This window comes from Canis lupus, chromosome 12, assembly GCF_048164855.1.
Source record: "Canis lupus baileyi chromosome 12, mCanLup2.hap1, whole genome shotgun sequence".
Lineage (NCBI taxonomy): Eukaryota > Metazoa > Chordata > Mammalia > Carnivora > Canidae > Canis > Canis lupus.
In genome coordinates, this window is record NC_132849.1 from 14,541,678 (window position 1) to 14,561,546 (window position 19,869).

The 19,869-nt window shown below is 38.4% G+C and overlaps 1 protein-coding gene and 2 long non-coding RNA genes across 17 annotated transcripts in view; 2 read left to right on the top strand and 1 right to left on the bottom strand.

Annotated features, from left to right (window-relative positions):
- Nucleotides 1-19,869, bottom strand: part of EXOC6B (exocyst complex component 6B) — a 615,377-nt gene that overhangs the window by 149,820 nt on the left and 445,688 nt on the right. For all 10 annotated transcript variants that reach the window (XR_012004238.1, XR_012004237.1, XR_012004239.1 and 7 more), the window contains one exon: nucleotides 6,915-6,988. Coding sequence is in view for 7 of the 10 variants with exons in the window: in XM_072769830.1 (XP_072625931.1) it covers nucleotides 6,915-6,988 (74 nt within the window). In the remaining 3 variants the exon portion in view is untranslated. The remainder of the gene's footprint in view (nucleotides 1-6,914; nucleotides 6,989-19,869) is intronic.
- LOC140601195 (uncharacterized) lies at nucleotides 818-7,289 on the top strand. The gene is made up of 3 exons (XR_012004249.1): nucleotides 818-1,029; nucleotides 5,750-5,867; nucleotides 6,115-7,289. It is a non-coding gene; the product is annotated as an uncharacterized lncRNA (long non-coding RNA).
- LOC140601194 (uncharacterized) overlaps nucleotides 16,984-19,869 on the top strand; it is a 59,254-nt gene continuing 56,368 nt past the window's right edge. For all 6 annotated transcript variants that reach the window (XR_012004245.1, XR_012004247.1, XR_012004248.1 and 3 more), the window contains exon 1: nucleotides 16,984-17,075. This is a non-coding gene — a long non-coding RNA (uncharacterized lncRNA). The remainder of the gene's footprint in view (nucleotides 17,076-19,869) is intronic.

Here is a 19,869-nt window from a genome sequence, read left to right on the forward strand (position 1 = left end):
AAAAATCTAGACCTGGTGGCATCCAGGAAGGTCACCTGAAGAGAGATTTTGGGAAAAGAATGAAAAGGCTCTTTTATAAGCACAAGAATATGGGCCCCACAAGGGCAGGGACTCTATCTGATTCACTGTACTAACCATACCTCTATACCCACTATAACAGAGCTAGGCATAGTGTTCAATGAACACTGATTAGGGAGGTCTGGATCTATATCCAAGTGTTCACTGTACCTATGTTAAAACATGGACTATGGTTTGCAGGAACCTTTAGTAACTCTGTATCAGCAAAGAGATCTGTGCAGGTAGTCTGATATTATTATTTTATCTTCTTCTAACCACCAAATGCCTTTGGGATATGATGACTCTAGATTTCATTTCTGAAATGACATCTAACCACATATACATGTAGCCCACATATACATGCTACCACACCAGTGATGCTGACAATCTTTTCCAAGATAATGACTTAAACCATTTTTTCTGACCCCATTATCCACATCAGTTGTGGTAATGACATCTTCCAATTCCATGAGTTATCAAGTTGTTTGATTTCTGACCCTTGTGCAGATGACTCCCAGTTTTATAGGGCATTCTTTTATTCAAGATTATATATAATCTCAAGGTCAACAGAATACTTCAAGCGAGCATTCAGAAAGTATTTTTATTGACATTACTGATCCATTCACTTTACTACTAGAGGATTTATGGATTTGCAAACCACTCTATCTTCCTCCACTAAGAACACCCTTTCACAAAAAGATTCCCTTACTCTCTCCACACCTCTCACTTTCTCTACCATGACTCCTTGGCAACTGCTCAGTAAATACTTGGGAAAACTATAGACCACCACACCTCCAAAATCCCAGGTTACATTCCAGCAGGTTACAAATCAGTATTAAGTGGGAAATGGCTTTCTTTGTGTTACATACAGCTTAGCCACTGTGATGAAAAAAAAAAAAAAAAGAAAAGAAAACCACACAGAAGACTGCCACCTGAGGCCTTGTAAGATGTGGGCCTGCTCTACCCTGACAGGTAAGGACCTGGGCTTCTTAGGTAGTCTTGTAGTTAGGGTTTATTTAGATTGGTTAGGGAGAAACATTTAAAAAGAAATTCTATTTACTATTTATCATTTTGTTATGTGCTATATCAGACAAATTTATATCAATGGGCATCCTATGAAGGTTAAAACATAAGTGGCTATTAAATAAAGCTAAGATTTTTCCACAAGAGGGGCACCTGGGGTAGCTCAGTTGGTTAAGTATCTGCCTTTGGCTTAAGTCATGATCCCGAAGTCCTGGGACAGGGCCCAGCATCAGGCTCCCTGCTCTCCTTCTCCCGCTGCCCCTCACCCCACTCCTGCTCATGCTCTCTTTCACTCTCAAATAAAGAAGTAAAATCTAAAAAAAAAAAAGAGAGAGAGAGAGAGATTTTTCCACAAGAGCCAAAGAGCAGTCAAGGGAGGATGTTCTTCGTGGTAATGTTGTTTGTTAGACTTGTGGGCAGGGCAAAAGAAAAAATTAGGCAGTTTGATTCCAAAACCAAAATTTCATTGAATAGGATCAAGACAGGATGGGAAATAAGAAGAACAGTTCTACATAATTAGGTTCTTGAGTTGTTCTCCCGTTTGCATACCTGATGTTAGCTGACAGTAATGATTCACTTATATACCTCTAACAGGAATAACATCAGAATTTGTTCAACATCTCCTAAGAAATATACAATTATTTCTCTCAGGTCCTATAGTTGTTTTTAAGGCAAGTTAAGTGCCTGCAATGGAAATGCACTGTGTTTACTTCAGACTGAAGGTTTAGAAATTGGGGAATAACTGGCCTAGGGGGAATGTCACTAGCTCCATCTAAAAAAAGCCTTAGATATCTTGGGATGGCTTTGCTGTGTAAGAGTTGTTGCCAACAAGCTCCATTCAGGAGATCTGATGCAATGTCACAACCTAGTTCATTCAGCTCTATAGACAGCATATCGGAAGTAAATAACAGTCGGGGCCAAGGAAGAGAAAGTAATGTTACTCAAGAAAAGAACCCACTCAAACTTTTCCTGTTGGTCAAATATGTAAGGTGAACAGCCATAAATTAAATGAGTAATATAAATAATTAATTAATCTGGGGAAGTTAAGATTCTCTCATAATGAATGTGAATAACAGATATGTGAAATATTTCAGATTGGCCCACAATAAGCAGTATTTGATGAGAAGTATAGGGCATTAAAAAAAAAAGATGTGTGGGAAATATCAGAAAGGGAGACAGAACGTAAAGACTGCTAACTCTGGGAAACGAACTAGGGGTGGTAGAAGGGGAGGAGGGCGGGGGGTGGGAGTGAATGGGTGACGGGCACTGGGTGTTATTCTGTATGTTAGTAAATTGAACACCAATAAAAAAAAAATAAAAAAAATAAAAACTATAAAAAAAAAAAAAGATGTCCATAAGGAAGCTGAACAGTAAAAGTGAGGAATGAAGGAGAGAAATTAAGAAATGGGGGTTTAAATAGATGAGTCTAATAGTTCACAGAAGGAAAGATAGTTGAAACCTTAATTAAACCAATCCACATCTGTTTTTAAACAGAACTTAACACTAGCTATTTTCTATGCTTAAGACCCTTTCCTCCCTCACTAATACCTAACTTTCTTTCAGTTTAACTTTCTACTTTTTAAATGAAATATTTTATAACTACGTAGGCTCGCAAAGATTTCTCCTATTCTAAGGCCTCTTCCTGTATCCATAGACACATCATTTGTATAAAGAAAGGTCTTCTATCCCAATCAGAGGATAAGCTGAGGTTGATTTTCCCAGTCTTTGACTCAGGGCTGGCCCTGTAACCAGTATTAGCCAACAGAATGTGGTGGGAATGATGGCTTGCTATGTCCGAGTGTAGACCTCAAGTGGTCTGCACATTTCCCTTTGCTCTCTTGGAACTTACCGATATGCCACGTGATTAGGCCTGGGTCAGGCAGCTGGATGACAAGATCATCACATGGAGCAGAGAAAAGTCAGTCTGGCTAAGGCATCCTAGACCAGGCAGTTCCTAGCCAATCTAGTACTCGACCTCAAGGTATGAGTAAGCCCACTGAACCCAACCAAATTACCAATCTGCAGAAACATGAGATAAATAAATGGTTCTTCTACTAAGATAATACGTTTCAGGGTGCTTTTCTAATGAGCAAAACACACTGAAATAACTGAACCATACACAATGATCCTTCCAATGTAATACTTATTATAGTATGACATATTAAAATTAAGTATTTGGTGATCACCTATTTGCTCCTGGAGGACACAAACTGTAGTATATACACTATATATATATACTGTACTTAAATACTGTATATATATACTGTAGTATATATACTGTATATGTATATGTGTATAGACTATTGTATATACAGTATATATACTACAGTATATATATATCAGTGTATCAGTATATATACTACAGTATATATATATCAGTGTATATCAGTGTATATACAGTGTGTATATATATATATATATATATATATATATATATACTGTGTACTCCCACAGCACCTGGGTTGTGCTTTGTTCAAAGCAGACACTCAGAATGTGATAAAATAAGCCGAAATGAAAATCAAGTGAAGTTCAAATTCTAATGTTCATCAGCAGTATCTACTTAATTTTTAACAACAGAAGAAAAATACAAGCCAAAGCACTGTTAAAGAATCAAATCATTGCTGAGAATCTACTATTGGCCTTGTATTGTAATTCCCATTATGAAGCATTAAGGGTTGGCAATTACTAGTACTTGGGAGTGTACATGTCACTTCAAGATCATTAATAAGAAAGCCCTCTAAGTTGTCCTTGTCAAGAGTTAACATTAACCCAAATTTGGATTTTGATAGAAATTTGCACATATATTTGACATATGAATGTGAAGTTGTATACTGCAATCCTAATTTCATGAACGTAGAAGTTTAGAAAGCATAAAGTGGCAAAGGAGATTTTGATTTGTACTAATTCACATTATGAACAGTAGGCTTTCTAAGTGCAAAAGTCTGACACACGAGATAAATATGTTCACGTGCTTAACTATATTATAGCACTCTACGCGTGTAAAGTATCATGAAAGCTTGTACATTCAAAATGTCATTTCATTCTTTCTTACTGAGAATAGACAGGGCAGGTGGGAAAGGATGAATAGTGTTGCTGTCCATATCTAATTTGCTTCCTAACTGAATTTCCATAGCTTTTAAATGACACTCTGCTATTACAGTCTATACAGAGATGATCTCATCAAATATTGTTTTGATTATTTTAAAAATTATCATTCACTAAATAGTGTCTGACACACTCTAAAGCAAGAGAACATGAAAGTATAATCAGAATGAGTATGCTCATAAACCAGTGAGGCAAACACAGTCAATGACTGTAAAAGAATCCCCTGCAACTGTGGTGTCCTGCATGGGTGTATACGCTATAACCTGCTCTAACTTTAACTCCTTCCTTTAACTTCTGCCTTGCCTGTTTAATATTGTTATCTCAGACTAAGAAGGGACATGATAATGAAATAAGTTACTAAGCTAGAAAACTGAATCAGGACCTAAAGAGGTTGGGACCAGCTGGAATGATAAAAATCTATGCTGTTAATAGTATGAAAGAAAGATTAAACCAACTGTAGAAGGACTACATGAAGAATGGGTAACAATGCTACACGTGACAAAGACTCAATTACTTGCAGGGAGGATGCTCAATAAATCAGAAGAAGCCTGTCCCCCAAGGTTCTCTCCTTATGGTTTGAACATTTCCATAGTTCAGAAGAAGTCTCCTTTTAAAAAGATGCTCATTTAAAATAAGTTATGAGAATGACAAGGAGGTACTGCAAAGGGATTAATATTTGCAGCATGGGATGTGGAGAGATCATTTTTCTCACAATGATTCAATCTATATGAAGCCTGCTGCTAATGAGCCACAGCCTGAGAGCTGAGGAAGTTTTTCAAATGATCCAGGTGAGAAAAACTTTAAGCTATTTTAACAGAGACAGCTATACCTAGAAATTAGGTGATAGATTCAATAGGAAGAGGCAGACTCTTCTTATTCGTACAATTTTGAAGTTTTGGTTTCTCCTGCTAAAACATCATAAAAGGAACTCTGAGAACAGAAATGTAACAGCAAACAGGAACTTAAGCATAAGCAACAGTCTCACTGAGAGCTCCCAAGTATTTGAGCATTCATCCGCAGCTCAGATCCACCTTATTTTGGCTGTGCTTTCTAACTTACTCCCTTAGTTAACATTTTCTGTGACCACTAGTTGCTTTCCATAGGGACCAAAACCACAGACTAGAGGAATGACCAAGTTTCCTCCTAATGAATAGCGAGAAAGGAAAAAATTTTCGTTGGATATGTCTCTCCAGTGAAATTCAGTGTCTGCTTTCCAAGAAAAGCCAATTGGCTCAGAAGCGTCTCAGAAGAAACAGGGGAGAAAAGTCCAACAGATAACCTTCCACAAAACCCCAAAGAAAAATCCCAATCTTTCAGCTTCACATCAGCCAAAGGGTTAAAACCTGTCCCCATTGAGTTGCTGAATCCACAGGTGGAAGGTCATAAGTGTGGAAAGAGATACTCACAGCTCCATTTGTGACCATGCTGGGAAAGCCTTTATGTGTAAGAGAACCCCCACCTCGGCCCCCAAATATTAAGTTGACACACGTTTCTGGGACGCGGCCTGAATCCTCAAACTTTGGCGGGTCTACAGAGACACAATTTTCTGTTTTCTGCTTAATAGGGCTTTCCAGAATTGTCATCAGATGACAGATTACACCACTCATCCACAAGGATTCAAGGGTAGCTCAGGCCATCCATTACGGGTTAAAAGCTGTTCCAGCATGAATCAAGTCACAGTGGTAAGGAGACTACCAATACAAGGGGTCCTATAGCTTTAAGAAATACTCTGGGCATCTAAAAGTTTTCAGAATGCAAACTATGTCAGCTCTGAAAACAAGAGGCACTGCATCATTATGGCAGGAGAAACAAAGCCAGCCCCTTTTTTAAAACAGACAAAAAAAAAAAAGATTGTTTTAATAGGAGAGAAGCATCAGTCATTGATTCTTACTTCATTCACACTTTCTATCCAACCCCATCCATCTTCAGAGTGAAGAGATGACAGAGCCCAGTGAACTCTCTCCCTCTTTTGGCCCCCGCCCATCCTATTCCTCTCCACCCAAACCACCGAGGCCTACCAACCTACCCATTTCAATCCGCAAACAACGGCCCTACAAAAAGACTCTTTCCACCTGATGGGCTTGCAATGTTCAGGTACGCCCAAGGACCAGCTTTCATCAACAGCACTCAAATGGGGTTGCCCGTCAGGTTAGCATGACTGGTTGGGGCCTTTGCTAATCATCTTCTAAAACCACCACTTAGTCACTCATGGCTAACCACATTCTACAAAGGAGGGGATGGGAAGACTGAAGGCAACAGAAAAAAAGTCAACAGGCCAAACCAACAAGCCAGAATGTCAAATATTTCATTTTTCTTAAATGTTGCTGCCCACATTATCTGCAAACAAAAGTCCTCCGGGCAGGCAGTGCCTGCATCAGTGCACCTGCTCCGCATTGGTTTCCCTGAGTTATCTTTTTGCTGTGTCTGCAGAAGCCATCTATAGCACAATGGATCACATCACTTGAGGGTCACTTGAGTCCCTCTACTCTCTGGGTCCCTCCTCCCACCTCCTGCCTTCCCTTCCACCCACAAAACCTTTAACTCCACCATAGCTAAGGATCCCAGATAGCTAAATAAAAGAGGTGGCCTCAAACACAGGGAAAAACCCTTAGGTCTCCAGTGTGAATCGCCAACGCCAAGCCCCCTCCCCTCCCCTTTTCCTTAAGACCTGATGGTCTTCAGTCACACATCTTAAAAGAAAAACAAAAAACAAAAACACAAAGACTTACTTGTCTCAAGTCGATGAAGGCCAACTGCAGCGTGTCCTCCTGGAACCCAGGCACCGGGCCGGATCTGGCAAACTCTGTGGGAAAGAAAAGAGGATAAAAAGCGCCTTTAACTAACCATGGACAGGGAGATTGGCAGACGGATGACAGGGAAGACAAGAGAGGCTGGGGGAGAGGAGGACCAAGCTTCTAAGGAGTCATGTCTTTCTGCCTTCAGCTTCTTTGTGTGCCCTTCAAAATTCGTGTCATCAAAACACCATTAATTCCAGCATCCTGACAGCAAGGAAACTGTACTAATTCGACCTGAAATTTATTCCCATGAGCCGCGCTGGGCTTCAGAGTATTTGTTTTGTGAATGGACAAACAACTTGCAAAGGAGGAGGGGGTGGGGGAGAGAAAAAAGTTTTTCCTCTCAACACAATAAAATCTTCAGCTGTGAAACTCTTTTCAGTTCCGAAAGCTATTTATATTTCAGATCGCTGAAGGAATTCTCTCATTTCACGCCTGTCACCTCATCCCCCGAGCATTTATCAAAAAATATTCCCTGCCACATCATTAATTATTCCTTCACTGATTATTTGTATTATCTCATGACTGCATTATTGCCAACACACACACACACACACACACACACACACACCCAGCAGAAGCTGTCCTGATCCACTGCTTGGCTCTTGAGCAAAGGAGTATTTGCAGATATGAAAAGGCCCATCTAAATAAATCTCACGGCAAAAGCTTAGGGAACATTTGCACACGTCCATCCTATGAATGTATTCTTGTATTCTTTGTCCTTGACTTCTAATTCTTTTCCATTCTCGAAAATTCTTTCTCTTCCCTCTATCCAAATTTAGTCTTAGGTCAAAGAGACCACATGAATGCTATTTATGCTATTTGCAACTTACAGTAGCGCCTTGGGTACCTGCTCGGTTTATGACACTGGCTTTCTACATCGTTAACAAGAAGATCACTGTGCGGGGCTATAGGGACAAACTTGTAACAGTTAAGAATGTCAAGTTTTATCGTCCCTAAGCCCTGCTTATTATGAAATCAAAAGGTCTCATTTAAGTTCCCTACACACACACACACACAGAAAATTCAAGAGTTGGACAGTTACTATGTCTTAGATTCTCTCTCAAAAGCCCAAGTGTGATGGACACTTAACATCAATTTACTATTTACCTCAAAAACAACTCGAGTGTTGGCTCAAAGCAAATATGAAAAGGAATGTTTTCCTTTCAATTATGTTTTTCTCCAGGAACGAATTTAAGAAATTCTACAGACCTGGTATACTTTTCTTTTGAAATTAAATAAAATCCATCAAGGTTTTTGCATAAACGCCTGGAAAATTACTTGCAGCATCCAGTAGCAGGAAGGATTTAAATGATGATTGGTGAACGATTATAGGAATTCCGGTTTTTAAAAAATATTTTCCATCTGGGGCTTCTTAGAATATAATAGGTTTTCATAATGTCCTTGCCCCACTTAAAAAAAAAAAATGCTGACAAGCTAAGTTGCAGGGATTATGGAAACATCATGTGAAATGAAATTGAATACAATTTATTAAACTAATAGAGAGCACAAATGATTCTACAACTATACAGAAAATATTATTTTAGACATTTCAATAAAAACGACCGTTGTAAGTGGAAGAAGATAAACTCTATTTAGCACGATTAGTAGCGCTAGATTTCTAATTGCTTTGAAAAGGAAGTTCAAATTCCATTTGTAAATGAATTCTATCAAATTACAGCCCAAACGATTCAAGTTTTAAGAAAGCAAAATTTACAACTGTACACATTCTTGATGAGGGCCATGTTAATAGAAAGCCTGACATAACCCATCCTTTATATCTTACAACTGCCATTACGCGTGCTAACCTTGGAGATAGCAGCTGCTCAAGTCAGATGTACAATTTTCCCATACTCTGTTCTTACAGAAAACAGTTCTTTGAATCATGGCCACAGCCACTCTTTCTGACAGCCTTGATTGTCAGTGGTCGGTTTAAATAAGCTTCCTATGCCTGATGGGTTGCATCCAAGGTCGGTATAGTCTTCCTCTATTGCTCCTGCATGAGTGGAGGCTATGTTGCATCATTTGAGGTAATGAAGTCCTTTCTGTTAGTAGGAACCTTTCTTGAGTCAAAAGTAGCAGCTATCAAGGTGTTCTGCTTATCAATACATGTCCAACTTAACAGGATTACCCTCTGATACGTATTTTAAATACTTGAGAGCTGGCTACACATCCTCACATCTCCTTGAGCATGCTTCCTGAGGCAAAAGGATGACACTGCTGAAACCACACAGATTCCTGGGTGTGATACATATTTAGTTTTCAGAGTCTCACTTTATGGGCCTCATTTTTATGACCACTGAATCTTCCAGGTTCCCAGAGGACACAGTGGCCTTTCAGATTTGATTCTCCTTTTATAAATCAGTGAATTAAAGAAGGATAACTGCATCAAGGAATGGCAAAGAGACTGACTTCACATACAGTTTATGGAAATGTCTACTGTATTTTCAGCTTCATGTTTATATTTTTTTCTCATTGTTTTACGTATATAATTCTTGTCTTCCCATGTGGATAAGTAAACTCCTTAAGGAAAAGGACCATATCACTGAACCTAACAAGTATTTAAAATAGTAGATGTTTAACAAATACTCATATATTAATTAAATAAGTTACAAAAACAGAAAGATTTGTTAATCACACATACTCTTCACTACCAATGAAGATCTTTGGATTGCAATAGGCAATGTGTCCTTAACATGAGTATCAATAAGCAGGCTTTAGGAATTTATGAGCTCCTTAGAATTGGTACACAATGATTAAGGGGATGGGTTTTGAGGTCATAAATATTAGAGTCTGAGCCCAAGATATTGGGTCTATGGGCACGGGAAAATTACTTAATCTCCTTAAAGCTTCAATGTCTTTTTCTCAAAAATGAAGAAAACAGTGCATTCCTTATAGTACTACTATAAGGATTAAATGAAATAACACATATAAAGCAGTTGGCAGAGTGCCTGGCATATCATAATTGATTATCATTACAATTAGTTTTTTGTGTGAACATACAGTTCTCTGGGAAGAAGGTTCATAGCTTTCACTGAATTCTCAGAGGGCTGGTGACCAAACAAAAGTTAGTGAAACACTGTTATATATCCAGGACAAAACATTAGAACTGATTCAGCTACCATTCAGTGATGAGTTAGTGAGTTGACACTGCAAATTTATCTACAGGCAAACATTTAAGTCTTTCACTTAAAAGAAGTTGATATGACTAATTAACAGTACATTAGCCACAACACAGTAATTTTTATTGGTGTTATTTAAGAATTGCAATAAATGCATAAAATAGATATCCTGTAATTTTCTGATGCAATATACCTTTAAAAACATGGCTGTTCTAGAATCCATTCTTTAGATATATGAAAAGTGCTAATAGCATAAGAAACTGTGACTATTCTAAGTAAATGAGCATTTGTGTACAGTCTGACTCCAACTATATAAAATATAACATGCATAGAAAACACAACTCGTGTAAGTACTCATCTCACAATGTTAACTGAGGCTGTTACAGAAAGAAAGATTACAAGAGGGCTTTATTCCTCTTTATATTTTATAAACTTTTAAAATGAGTACAGACCACTTTCATAATCAAAGAAAAGGAAACAACACGCACACATGCACACACACCAAAATTAGGCGCTGATTTAGTCATACTTTGTCTAGTAATGAGAGAGATAACTTGTTCAAGATTTAGCATTACGGGCAACTGGGATTGGTCTGCACACCCAAATTCCCAGATGCTGCTTGACAGAAAGAGAAGACTCTAGGTTGGTGGGGGGCAAAAAGCCCCAGTCTATATAATAGGCTGACGCTTATACAAATTGACGCCTACACATAAACATAAGAAGCCTCTCTTTAGCGTCACAAATGGAAACCTTCCTTTTTTGAAATCATAAAAAGGGGTACAAGTATGCAATTGTCACTGAGTGGAACCAATGTACATATGGGGCACAAGAAACAAGTCCCTTTCTGGACTTGTCTCTGGATTCCAGGATCTGTAGCAGGTTTGCAGTCTCCTAAGTGTTTGTTTCCAACACCAGTGTTTTCCAAAGCCTGGAGTTCTATAGAGTAGCCTCAGCATTGCAAGACTAGCAGGTGCTTGCTCTATTACACACGGACCCAAACCCAGACCTTTGACCAGCGTATGTTACTCAGGGACCAAGTCAAGGTCCCAATGAGGCTGGCAGGAAAGCTCCCTCTTCATAACTTGGTTCAGATTAGTGGAGCCCAGGACTATGACTGACACATTTTGCAGAGAGCTCTGCTCTGCCTGGCAGCTCTTTCCTGCCCTTATGCCACCACAGGAGGGACTCTCAGAGTTGAAGCTGCTATGGGGGCTTGGCTCCAAGAATCAGTTTGCAAATGTGAAAAATCTTTTGGTGAGGAAACTGTCAACTCACTGAAGTTTATGAAGAAAATATTTTTATTAAAAAAATGAAAAGGAGGTGTAAAAGTTATGGAAAAGAAGGCTTATTATTAAGTGAAGGTACAGCAGGAAATTAAATCACACACAAAAAGCATTTTACTTATTTCTCTACATTCTCATACACACTTCAATTTAGGAGGTTTGGCAATCATTTTATTTTATTTTATTTTTATTTTTTTGGCAATCATTTTAAAAAACAGTATTAATTTATGAAAAATATTCTGTAGGTTTACACTCCTAATAATCTTCACATTATAATGACATAAAATTACCGAAAGAGATTAAGAAAGGATTCCATTAATTTTAAAATGCTTTCTAGATGTCTTGACGGCTGATCTTATAAATTAACTAACACTGTCACTTAGAGGGAGAAGGAAAAAAAAAAACTTTAAAAACTTGAAAATTATCCAGTACATTCACTTTTGGCTGAAGAAAGAAAAATTTTATAAACACCCTAGAACTCTAATTAGAATAAAATGGTAGAGTCAGATTAGAAGGAGCTTTGAGGAGTCAAAATGACTGTCTTAGTCTATAATCTGTATATCTAGATAGGACATCTGGGAGTTTATCAAAAGCAAGTTGTGAGAAACAGAAAATAAAATTAGTTCTTCATAGGAGAACTAATCATGTTTTTAAGGGTCTACTGAGTCACAAAACTGCAGATCTATATTATGCAAATTGCCCATGGAACAAGAATAATTAAAAAAAAAGATGAGCAGCAAGGTAACATTTATTTCAGAAAAGCAAAACTAGTACAATATCTGACAAATAGGTAATACAGCAATTGTTGGAGAAAACCATAATTGTTTTAAAAAAGAGGAAGTTGAAAAGACAGTGGACAAAACGTTAACCAGAGGTCCCTGGATACTATCATTTACTTTTGCTCCCAGTGAATTCCAGGTCACTGGGATGGGTAAGATAGTATCACCAGCCCTCACTGAAGGGATTCAAGGTTTCGTTCTGGCCAAAATGCCAGGTGAGAAAGAAAACTTAGTACCCAGGAGCCCAAAGTATGCTGGCTACTTGTTTATATCTTAAGATCATGTCAGGTCACATGTGTTTTTTGTGGGATTGAAAAAATAAAAGCCACTGTTGCTGTATTAACATAATGGTTTCCTGGTATCTGGCTCCCTGGAGCCGCAGGTAAGGCGTGTGGCAGACTACGAAGTATGGCTCTGGGGAAGCTAACCCCTTCTTGCATCACTTCACAGTGGCTCGGCTAAGCTAATTACAGAGAGGAGCTGATAGACTCCGCAGGGAATTCACTCAGGGCCCTGCTGGTCAGAGAAAGGTCGGCCAGAGCATAAGGAAGTTAAGAACGAAAGAGACAGCTATCAAGGAAGCAAGGAAGGAGACAGGAAAAGGGGGATGGGAGAAAAAAAAACACCTTGGAGATGCAGCTGACTATACGGGTCTCAGTGCGCTCACACGGACATGTGATCATGTGAAACAGACACCTTTATTTAGCCAGGGTATGGCTCTGTGCTGCACGTCATTCTCTGCTTTTCCATACCTTAAGTTTGCAACTTACTATGTCTCCCTCCCCAAGAAGGGCAGAGGGGAGCACAGGCTAACTCAAAGCTCTGTGGGAGAAATCTGATTAAAAGTGATGATACTAAAATCCGATTGCAAATGCCAAAGAGCACTACAGACTTACAAATTACTATTAATGTTTAATTTTCTAAGTTCAATTCTCCAAGCTCCTTCTGCTGAGAGACCACTGAAAACTGGGACAGTAAATGTGACTTTTTAATCAATAAATAATTAATCTAAAAAAAAAAGAATTAATCTCCTGTAAGCGAGGAAATGGCCTCCAGCAAGAAGGAACTGCCACGCTGCTGCTAAAAGGCCAATCACTCTCCACCTGGCTGTCCCCATCCGGTACCACTGAGAGGAAAGAGGGTCCTGGCACTTTCAGTGATGGATGTCAGTGACAGCACACATTCCTAGAAAATCAGAGGAGCTGATTTCTACTTCTTATATAACATTCAAGAGGAATCCATAAACAGTTTAATGAAATTAGTTAGCTGAATCTAGCAAACTTGGAAACAATTCTGTTCAAGATTTAAAAGACAGAGATGAAGGGTGCCTGGGTGGCTCAGCGGTTGAGCGTCTGCCTTTGGCTCAGGTTGTGATCCTGGACTCTGAGGATTGAGTCCCACATCAGGCTCCCTGCATGGAGCCTGCTTCTCCCTCTGCCTGTGTCTCTGCTTCCCTCTTTCTGTGTCTCTCATGAATAAATAAATAAAATCTTTAAAAGAAAAAAAAGACCGAGATGATGTAAATTCCTATCATTTCAAGGAGTCCAGGGGGGCACTGGTGCATTTATGGAAATAAAGTGCTATTTTTTTCTCTGAAGAAATAATGTTATAAATGATGGATAAGAATGCTTCGCAGCACTCACTAAATTCAACAGAGGTACTTTCGCATCGTGTGATTCTTTGCAGAGGAAGACAGGTTGGGGCAGGTCAAGACAGTAACAAGTGACTGAATAGAATCATGCCACGTGGCAGTGGACTTCACCTTAAAATTCCAAAGAAAAATAACAGCCACAAACAGAACAAAAGGTGAGCTAGGACTGAGTCTACAACCTACCATCCTAAAGCTGAAGGGAGCATATATAACTACAGAGGACTCCTATAAATGAGAAAATTAAGGCCCAAAAGGTTAAGTCAGTGACCTAGTTAGAATCTGATCCTTCTAAGTCTGTCCTTCTATTATTTCAATATTCATCCCCCACCTGGAATGTCTAAAAACAAATATTCACTTTACATGTTCCTTTATATGCATATTAAATATTCCTTTCCATTTAGTTAGGAATAATAGAATCATAAAAATATACAGATCTGTACAAAGTTATAATTTAATTTAAGTTATAATTTCCCTCTGAAGCTCCTGAATGCTTTACAATTTTGCAAAATAAAGGCCGATTTCATAATATATCTTTTAAAATTATGGTGAAAAGAAGCTTCTCCTAATTAGCAATCAGCAGTGCTTCTGTGTATAATCTCTGGAAAGCCCACCTCTCTCTCTCTACCATGAGAGATGAGAAAGACTAGTGCTCTGAAGTAGTAACTTTATATCCTTGACATTTTTACTATGCTTTTAAGGACTTAATTTTATCCATGTGTTTGTTCAGTACTGATTATTCTGCTCTATGAACATATACACAAAGCTGTGGCTATCTGAAATTTTACAGAAGGATTTGGAGAAGGATTCTGCAGGTCATTTAACCTAACAGTGAAAATCAATTTTCTAGAAAAACCACTGTGCAAATAGAAACATAAGCCCCATGTGTAATTTCAGAATTTCTAGTAGACACATTAAAAACACAAAAGTATTAATTTTAAAATTGATAATGTATCTTGTTTGACCCAATATATATAAAATACTTCAATTTTAACATGAAAATTACTATTTTAGGGGTGCTTTGATGGCTCAGTCAGTTAGTGTCTGCCTTCAGCTCAAGTCATGATCTCAGGGTCCTGGGATTGAGCCCCGCATTGGGCTCTCTGCTCAGCAGGGAGTCTGCCTCTCCCTCTGTATTTTTTCTCTCTCTGTCAAATAAATAAATAAATAAATAAAATCTTAAACCTATGAAACTAATATTTTAAAATTTTCATATTTGGGGCACCTGCCTGCCTCAATTAGTAGAGCATGTGACTCTTGATCTGAGTTGTTGTAAGTTCAAGCCCCACATTGGGCATGATGTCTACTTAAAAAATATATATATTCTTTTTTTTTTTTTTTCAGAATTCAGTATGTATTTTACATTTACAGCACATTTCGTTTCTGACTAGCTACATTTCAAACGTTCAAATGGCCACTGGAGGCTGGTAGCTATAGCACTGGATATCACATCTTTAAATAATGTGAACTGTAATGAATGTAAATTAAAATTAATTGTGCCAGCCACTCTGGAAAACTGTGTGGAGGTTTCTCAAAGAGTTAAATAGATCTTCCCTATGACCCAGCAATTGCACTGCTGGGGATTTACCCCAAAGATACAGATGCAATGAAATGCTGGGACACCTGCACCCCGATGTTTTTAGTATCAATGTCCACAATAACCAAACTGTGGAAGGAGCCTCGGTGTCCATCAAAAGATGAATGGGTAAAGAAGATGTGGTCTATGTATACAATGGAATATTACTCAGCCATTAGAAACGACAAATACCCACTATTTGCTTCGACGTGGAGGAACCTGGAGGGTATTATGCTGAGTGAAATAAGTCAATCGGAAAAGGACAAACATTATATGGTCTCATTCATTTGGGTAATATAAAAATTAGTGAAAGGGAATAAAGGGAAAGGATAGAAAATGAGTGAAAATATCAGTGAGGGTGACAAAACCTGAGAGATCCCTAACTCTGGGAAATGAACAAGGGGTAGTGGAAGGGGAGGTGGGCGGGGGGTTGGGGTGACTGGGTGATGGGCACTGAGGGGGGCACTTGGCGGGATGAGCACTGGGTGTTATGCTATACGTTGGCAAACTGAACTCCAATAAAAAATAGTAATTCAAAAAAAATTAATTGTGCCAAGGGGCACCTGGATGGTTCAGTTGGTTAAGTGTCTGATTCTCGGTTTTGGGTCAGGTCATAATCTTGGGGTGGAGGGATCCAGTCCCGTATTGGGCTCCACACTCAGTGGGGAGTCTGCTTGTGGTTCTCTCCCCTTCTCTTTCTGTCCCTCCCCTAGCTCACATTCTCTCTGTCTTTAAAAAATAAATAAATCTTTAAAAAAAATTAATTGTGCTTGGGATGCCTGGGTGGCTCAGCAGTTGAGCATCTGCCTTTGGCTCAGGGCATGATCCCAGTTCAGAGATCGAGCCCCACATCAGGTACCCTGTGAGGAGGTGTTTCTCTTTCTGCCTAGGTCTCTGCCTCTGTGTCTCTCATGAATAAATTTTAAAAAATTAGTTGTGCCAAGAATGACTTCAGATTTTGAAATGACAAAGAATGAGCAGTCCGAAAATTTATAGCAGTATGAGTTCTATTTTCTACATTGGCTACGAAATTATGATTGAAATAAATGTCCATGATGTTACACAATGGCTTCTACTCAGCTCATATTATAAATGTATGTTGCCCTCAGAAAGCAATATACTTTTTATATGCTTCACCTTGCCTGCTAATACATTTTTATATTACCTCTCTATTAATCTGGATACTTATATACTAAAATCCTGATACTTGTATTCTTACCTTTCTTCTCTTCAAACTATTTTCTCTTTCTTACACAGTTGTACCCCCTTATCTGCAGGGGAATATGTACCAACTCACCCAGTGGATGCCTGAAACTGCAGATGTACTGAACCCCATATATACTATGTTCTTTTCCTATATATACATACCTATGTTAATTTACAAATTAGGCACAGTAAGAGATTAACAACTAATAATAAAACAGAACAATTGCAATATATTGTGATAAAAGTTATGTGAATGTGGTCTCTCAAAATATCTGATCTACTATACTCATCCTTTTTATTATGATGTGAGAAGATAAAATTCCTGCGTGATGAGATAAAGGAGACAAGTGATGTAGGCATTGTGATGTAGTGTTATTCTACTACTGACTTTCTGACAATACATCAGAAGGAGAATCATTTGCTTCCAGATCACAGTTGATCTTGCCAGAGGAAGCAAAACTGTGGATAATGGGAGGCTATGGTACCTAACTTACTTATTTTTTTTTTTCAATTTATCCTTTTGGAAGTGGTCTTAAATCATTTTTGGAAAAAGCAGTAGGGTGTCAGTTTTTTCAAATAATGATTGTTGATGAGTATGTAAGTTTCTGGACAAAGCTAATTGCCTCAGTTTCCCCAGCCAATGATGACAGTAACAATCCTGATCTATAACTGCAAATGTTTTATAAGGTGCAAAATAAAATAAATGCTAATTTGTTAAAAGGAAAATTTCAAGACTCACTATCAGAACAGGGTAGAGGTATATCATATCACTCTATGAAAAATGCTGAAAATCAGAGAAATGACTAAGGTTGGTTTCACATGGGAAGTTTCCAAATGTAAAAATGCTAGTTTTTTTTTTTTTAGGTCAATATAATTCTTTTCGAACTGAGAGTAGTTAGTATTTCATGGATGTTCTCACAATTTGCCAGGAAAACTAAGTCTCATAATAAAAGCTGATGTCCACAAAATAGCTATATCATTAGCTAAGGTAACTGAGATTTCAGTCCTTTCTAGAATTTACTTATGTGATGTTAGAGCATATAGGTTTTTATTTCCAGATGTCTCTGCTGTAAAATGAAGGTAATAATATTTTTGCTTACTTAAAGCTAGAGGACTAAATCAAATATACTCTTGAAGTCTGTGATATAATAAAGAATATATCTGTTCTTTGTCCCCAGCTCCTGAAATGGAGTTTCAAATACCCTTGAAAGTTCCTGAGCAATAAGAGCTGCTATTCACAATGAGCCTCTTTTGACCCTACCCAGGTTATGCTAACAAGGTTGCTCAAGTAGGCCCTTAGTTTTAAGGGAAGGGCTGGACAAGCCAGAAAGACAAAGCTCATGATTAGAAGGTTGTAATTTGGGCAGCCCAGGGGCTCAGTGGTTTAGCGCCACCTTCAGCCCAGAGCCTCCTGGAGGCCCAGGATCCAGTCCTACCTCAGGCTCCCTGCACGGGGCCTGCTTCTCCCTCTGCCTCTCTCTCTCTCTCTGTCTCTAATGAATAAATCTTTTTTTAAAAAAGGTTGTAATTTTCAGTCCCAATCCCAGTCTCCAGGGAGGGTAAAGAAGCTGGAAATTGATTTTATCTATGTAGCAAATTACTTATTCAATCATGCCCATGAAATGAAGCCCATATAAAAACTCTGGACACTGAAGCTCAGTAAATCTTCTTGATTAGTGAACACACTGATGTGCTGGGAGGGTGATGCCCAGATTCTAACGAGGAAAGGATGTGAAAACACTCTGCTGTCTCCTGCCTCCCCAGAACCCTGACCTATACATATCTTTCATTTGGCTTTTTCTAAGTTACAGCCTTTATAATAAAACTATAATCGAGAGTATAGAATTTTCAGTGATTTCTGTGAGTTTTCTAGTGAATTATTGAACCCAAGGGAGTGTGGGGAGCCCTGAATCTGCAGTCAGGTAGGAAGAAGTATGAGTGGCTGGGAGACCTGAGACTTGAAGTGATACCTGAAGACCCACAGTCTTAAGGGACCGACTCTTAACTTGTGTAGTCTGCAATAACTCTAGGTTGTTAGTGCTAGCATTGGATTGAATTGTAGGACACTCAATTCATGTCAGAGATCTACTGTTGGAGCACAAAGTCCAATCTAGATTAAGTGTAATATAACTTGATATTGGGTCCATTTTAATAACTACGTTATAGCCATATACACATCCTAGCACTATTAATGTAAAAATTACTGGGACTGGATATAATAAAATAATATGCTTCCCCGCCATCTAGCCACTTCTTCACTGAATTAACATTTTTAACATACTAAATTAAAACAAGTCTTCATTATTAGAGATCATTTCTGACATGGCAAACTAAAAAGTTCTACATAGCTTGCCCAAAGAAAGTTAACATTTTCTATATTTACTAGCTTTGCCTCTTTGCTTCATGAAATATTTCTAGTATCTGCTGGGAAGTTTTTCCCCTAAAATGGAAATTTAATGTAAAGTATTAGAACAATGATCTGACATCCATGTTAAATGTTTGCATTACATCAGTATCAACATAAATACTGTTCTCCCATTCTGTTACATAGGCTAATGGATTTACCTCCAGAGGTCAAGACCTAAACTAAGGATCTTCAGAATCCATCTTACTTAGAGAACATAAACTGTGCCACTAAGAACTCAGTTTAGGGTCTGTTTTCCCTTTTCTTCTTTCCCCCTAAAACAAACAAAGAAACAAAAAACAAAAGAAGGAGAAGAGAATCTCTGTTAGTGCAACCTGAACCCTTCTTCGGCTGATAGCTACTAGGTAAAGGGTCAAGGAACTGACTGGAGACACAGCTCTGGAGCTCTAGAGGAAGGATTAAGGGTTTTAACTCCTAGGCACTGTTGAGAGGAAGATTAGTGTTTAAAGAGAATTTAGGTTAGCTGGAGGAAAAGGAAATGAAAATAATTGTTTCTTAAGACACATAAGCAACTTCTTTACATGATAAACTGGTGCTTTTAAAGGAATATCTTAAGTGCTGAAAGGTACAGGAGATAAATGAACATTTCAAGTATTAAAAGCACTCTAGTCTTTCAAATGATCCTTGTTGAAAAGCTCTCAAAAATGCTTTTCTAGGGAAGAGTAGAGAACCTCACTCTTTCCCCTGGTTAACTGTCTGGGTAGGGGCTTAAGCTATACCTTGTTTCCATCCACTGATAGGCAGACAGTTGACAAAGGGATTCCAGCGAATTAGAGGACAGAGCAGGCCTCAAGCAGGCTGACTGCTGGGATTTGATGAAAAATGGAGATTTGAATTTCTCCAGAAAGGC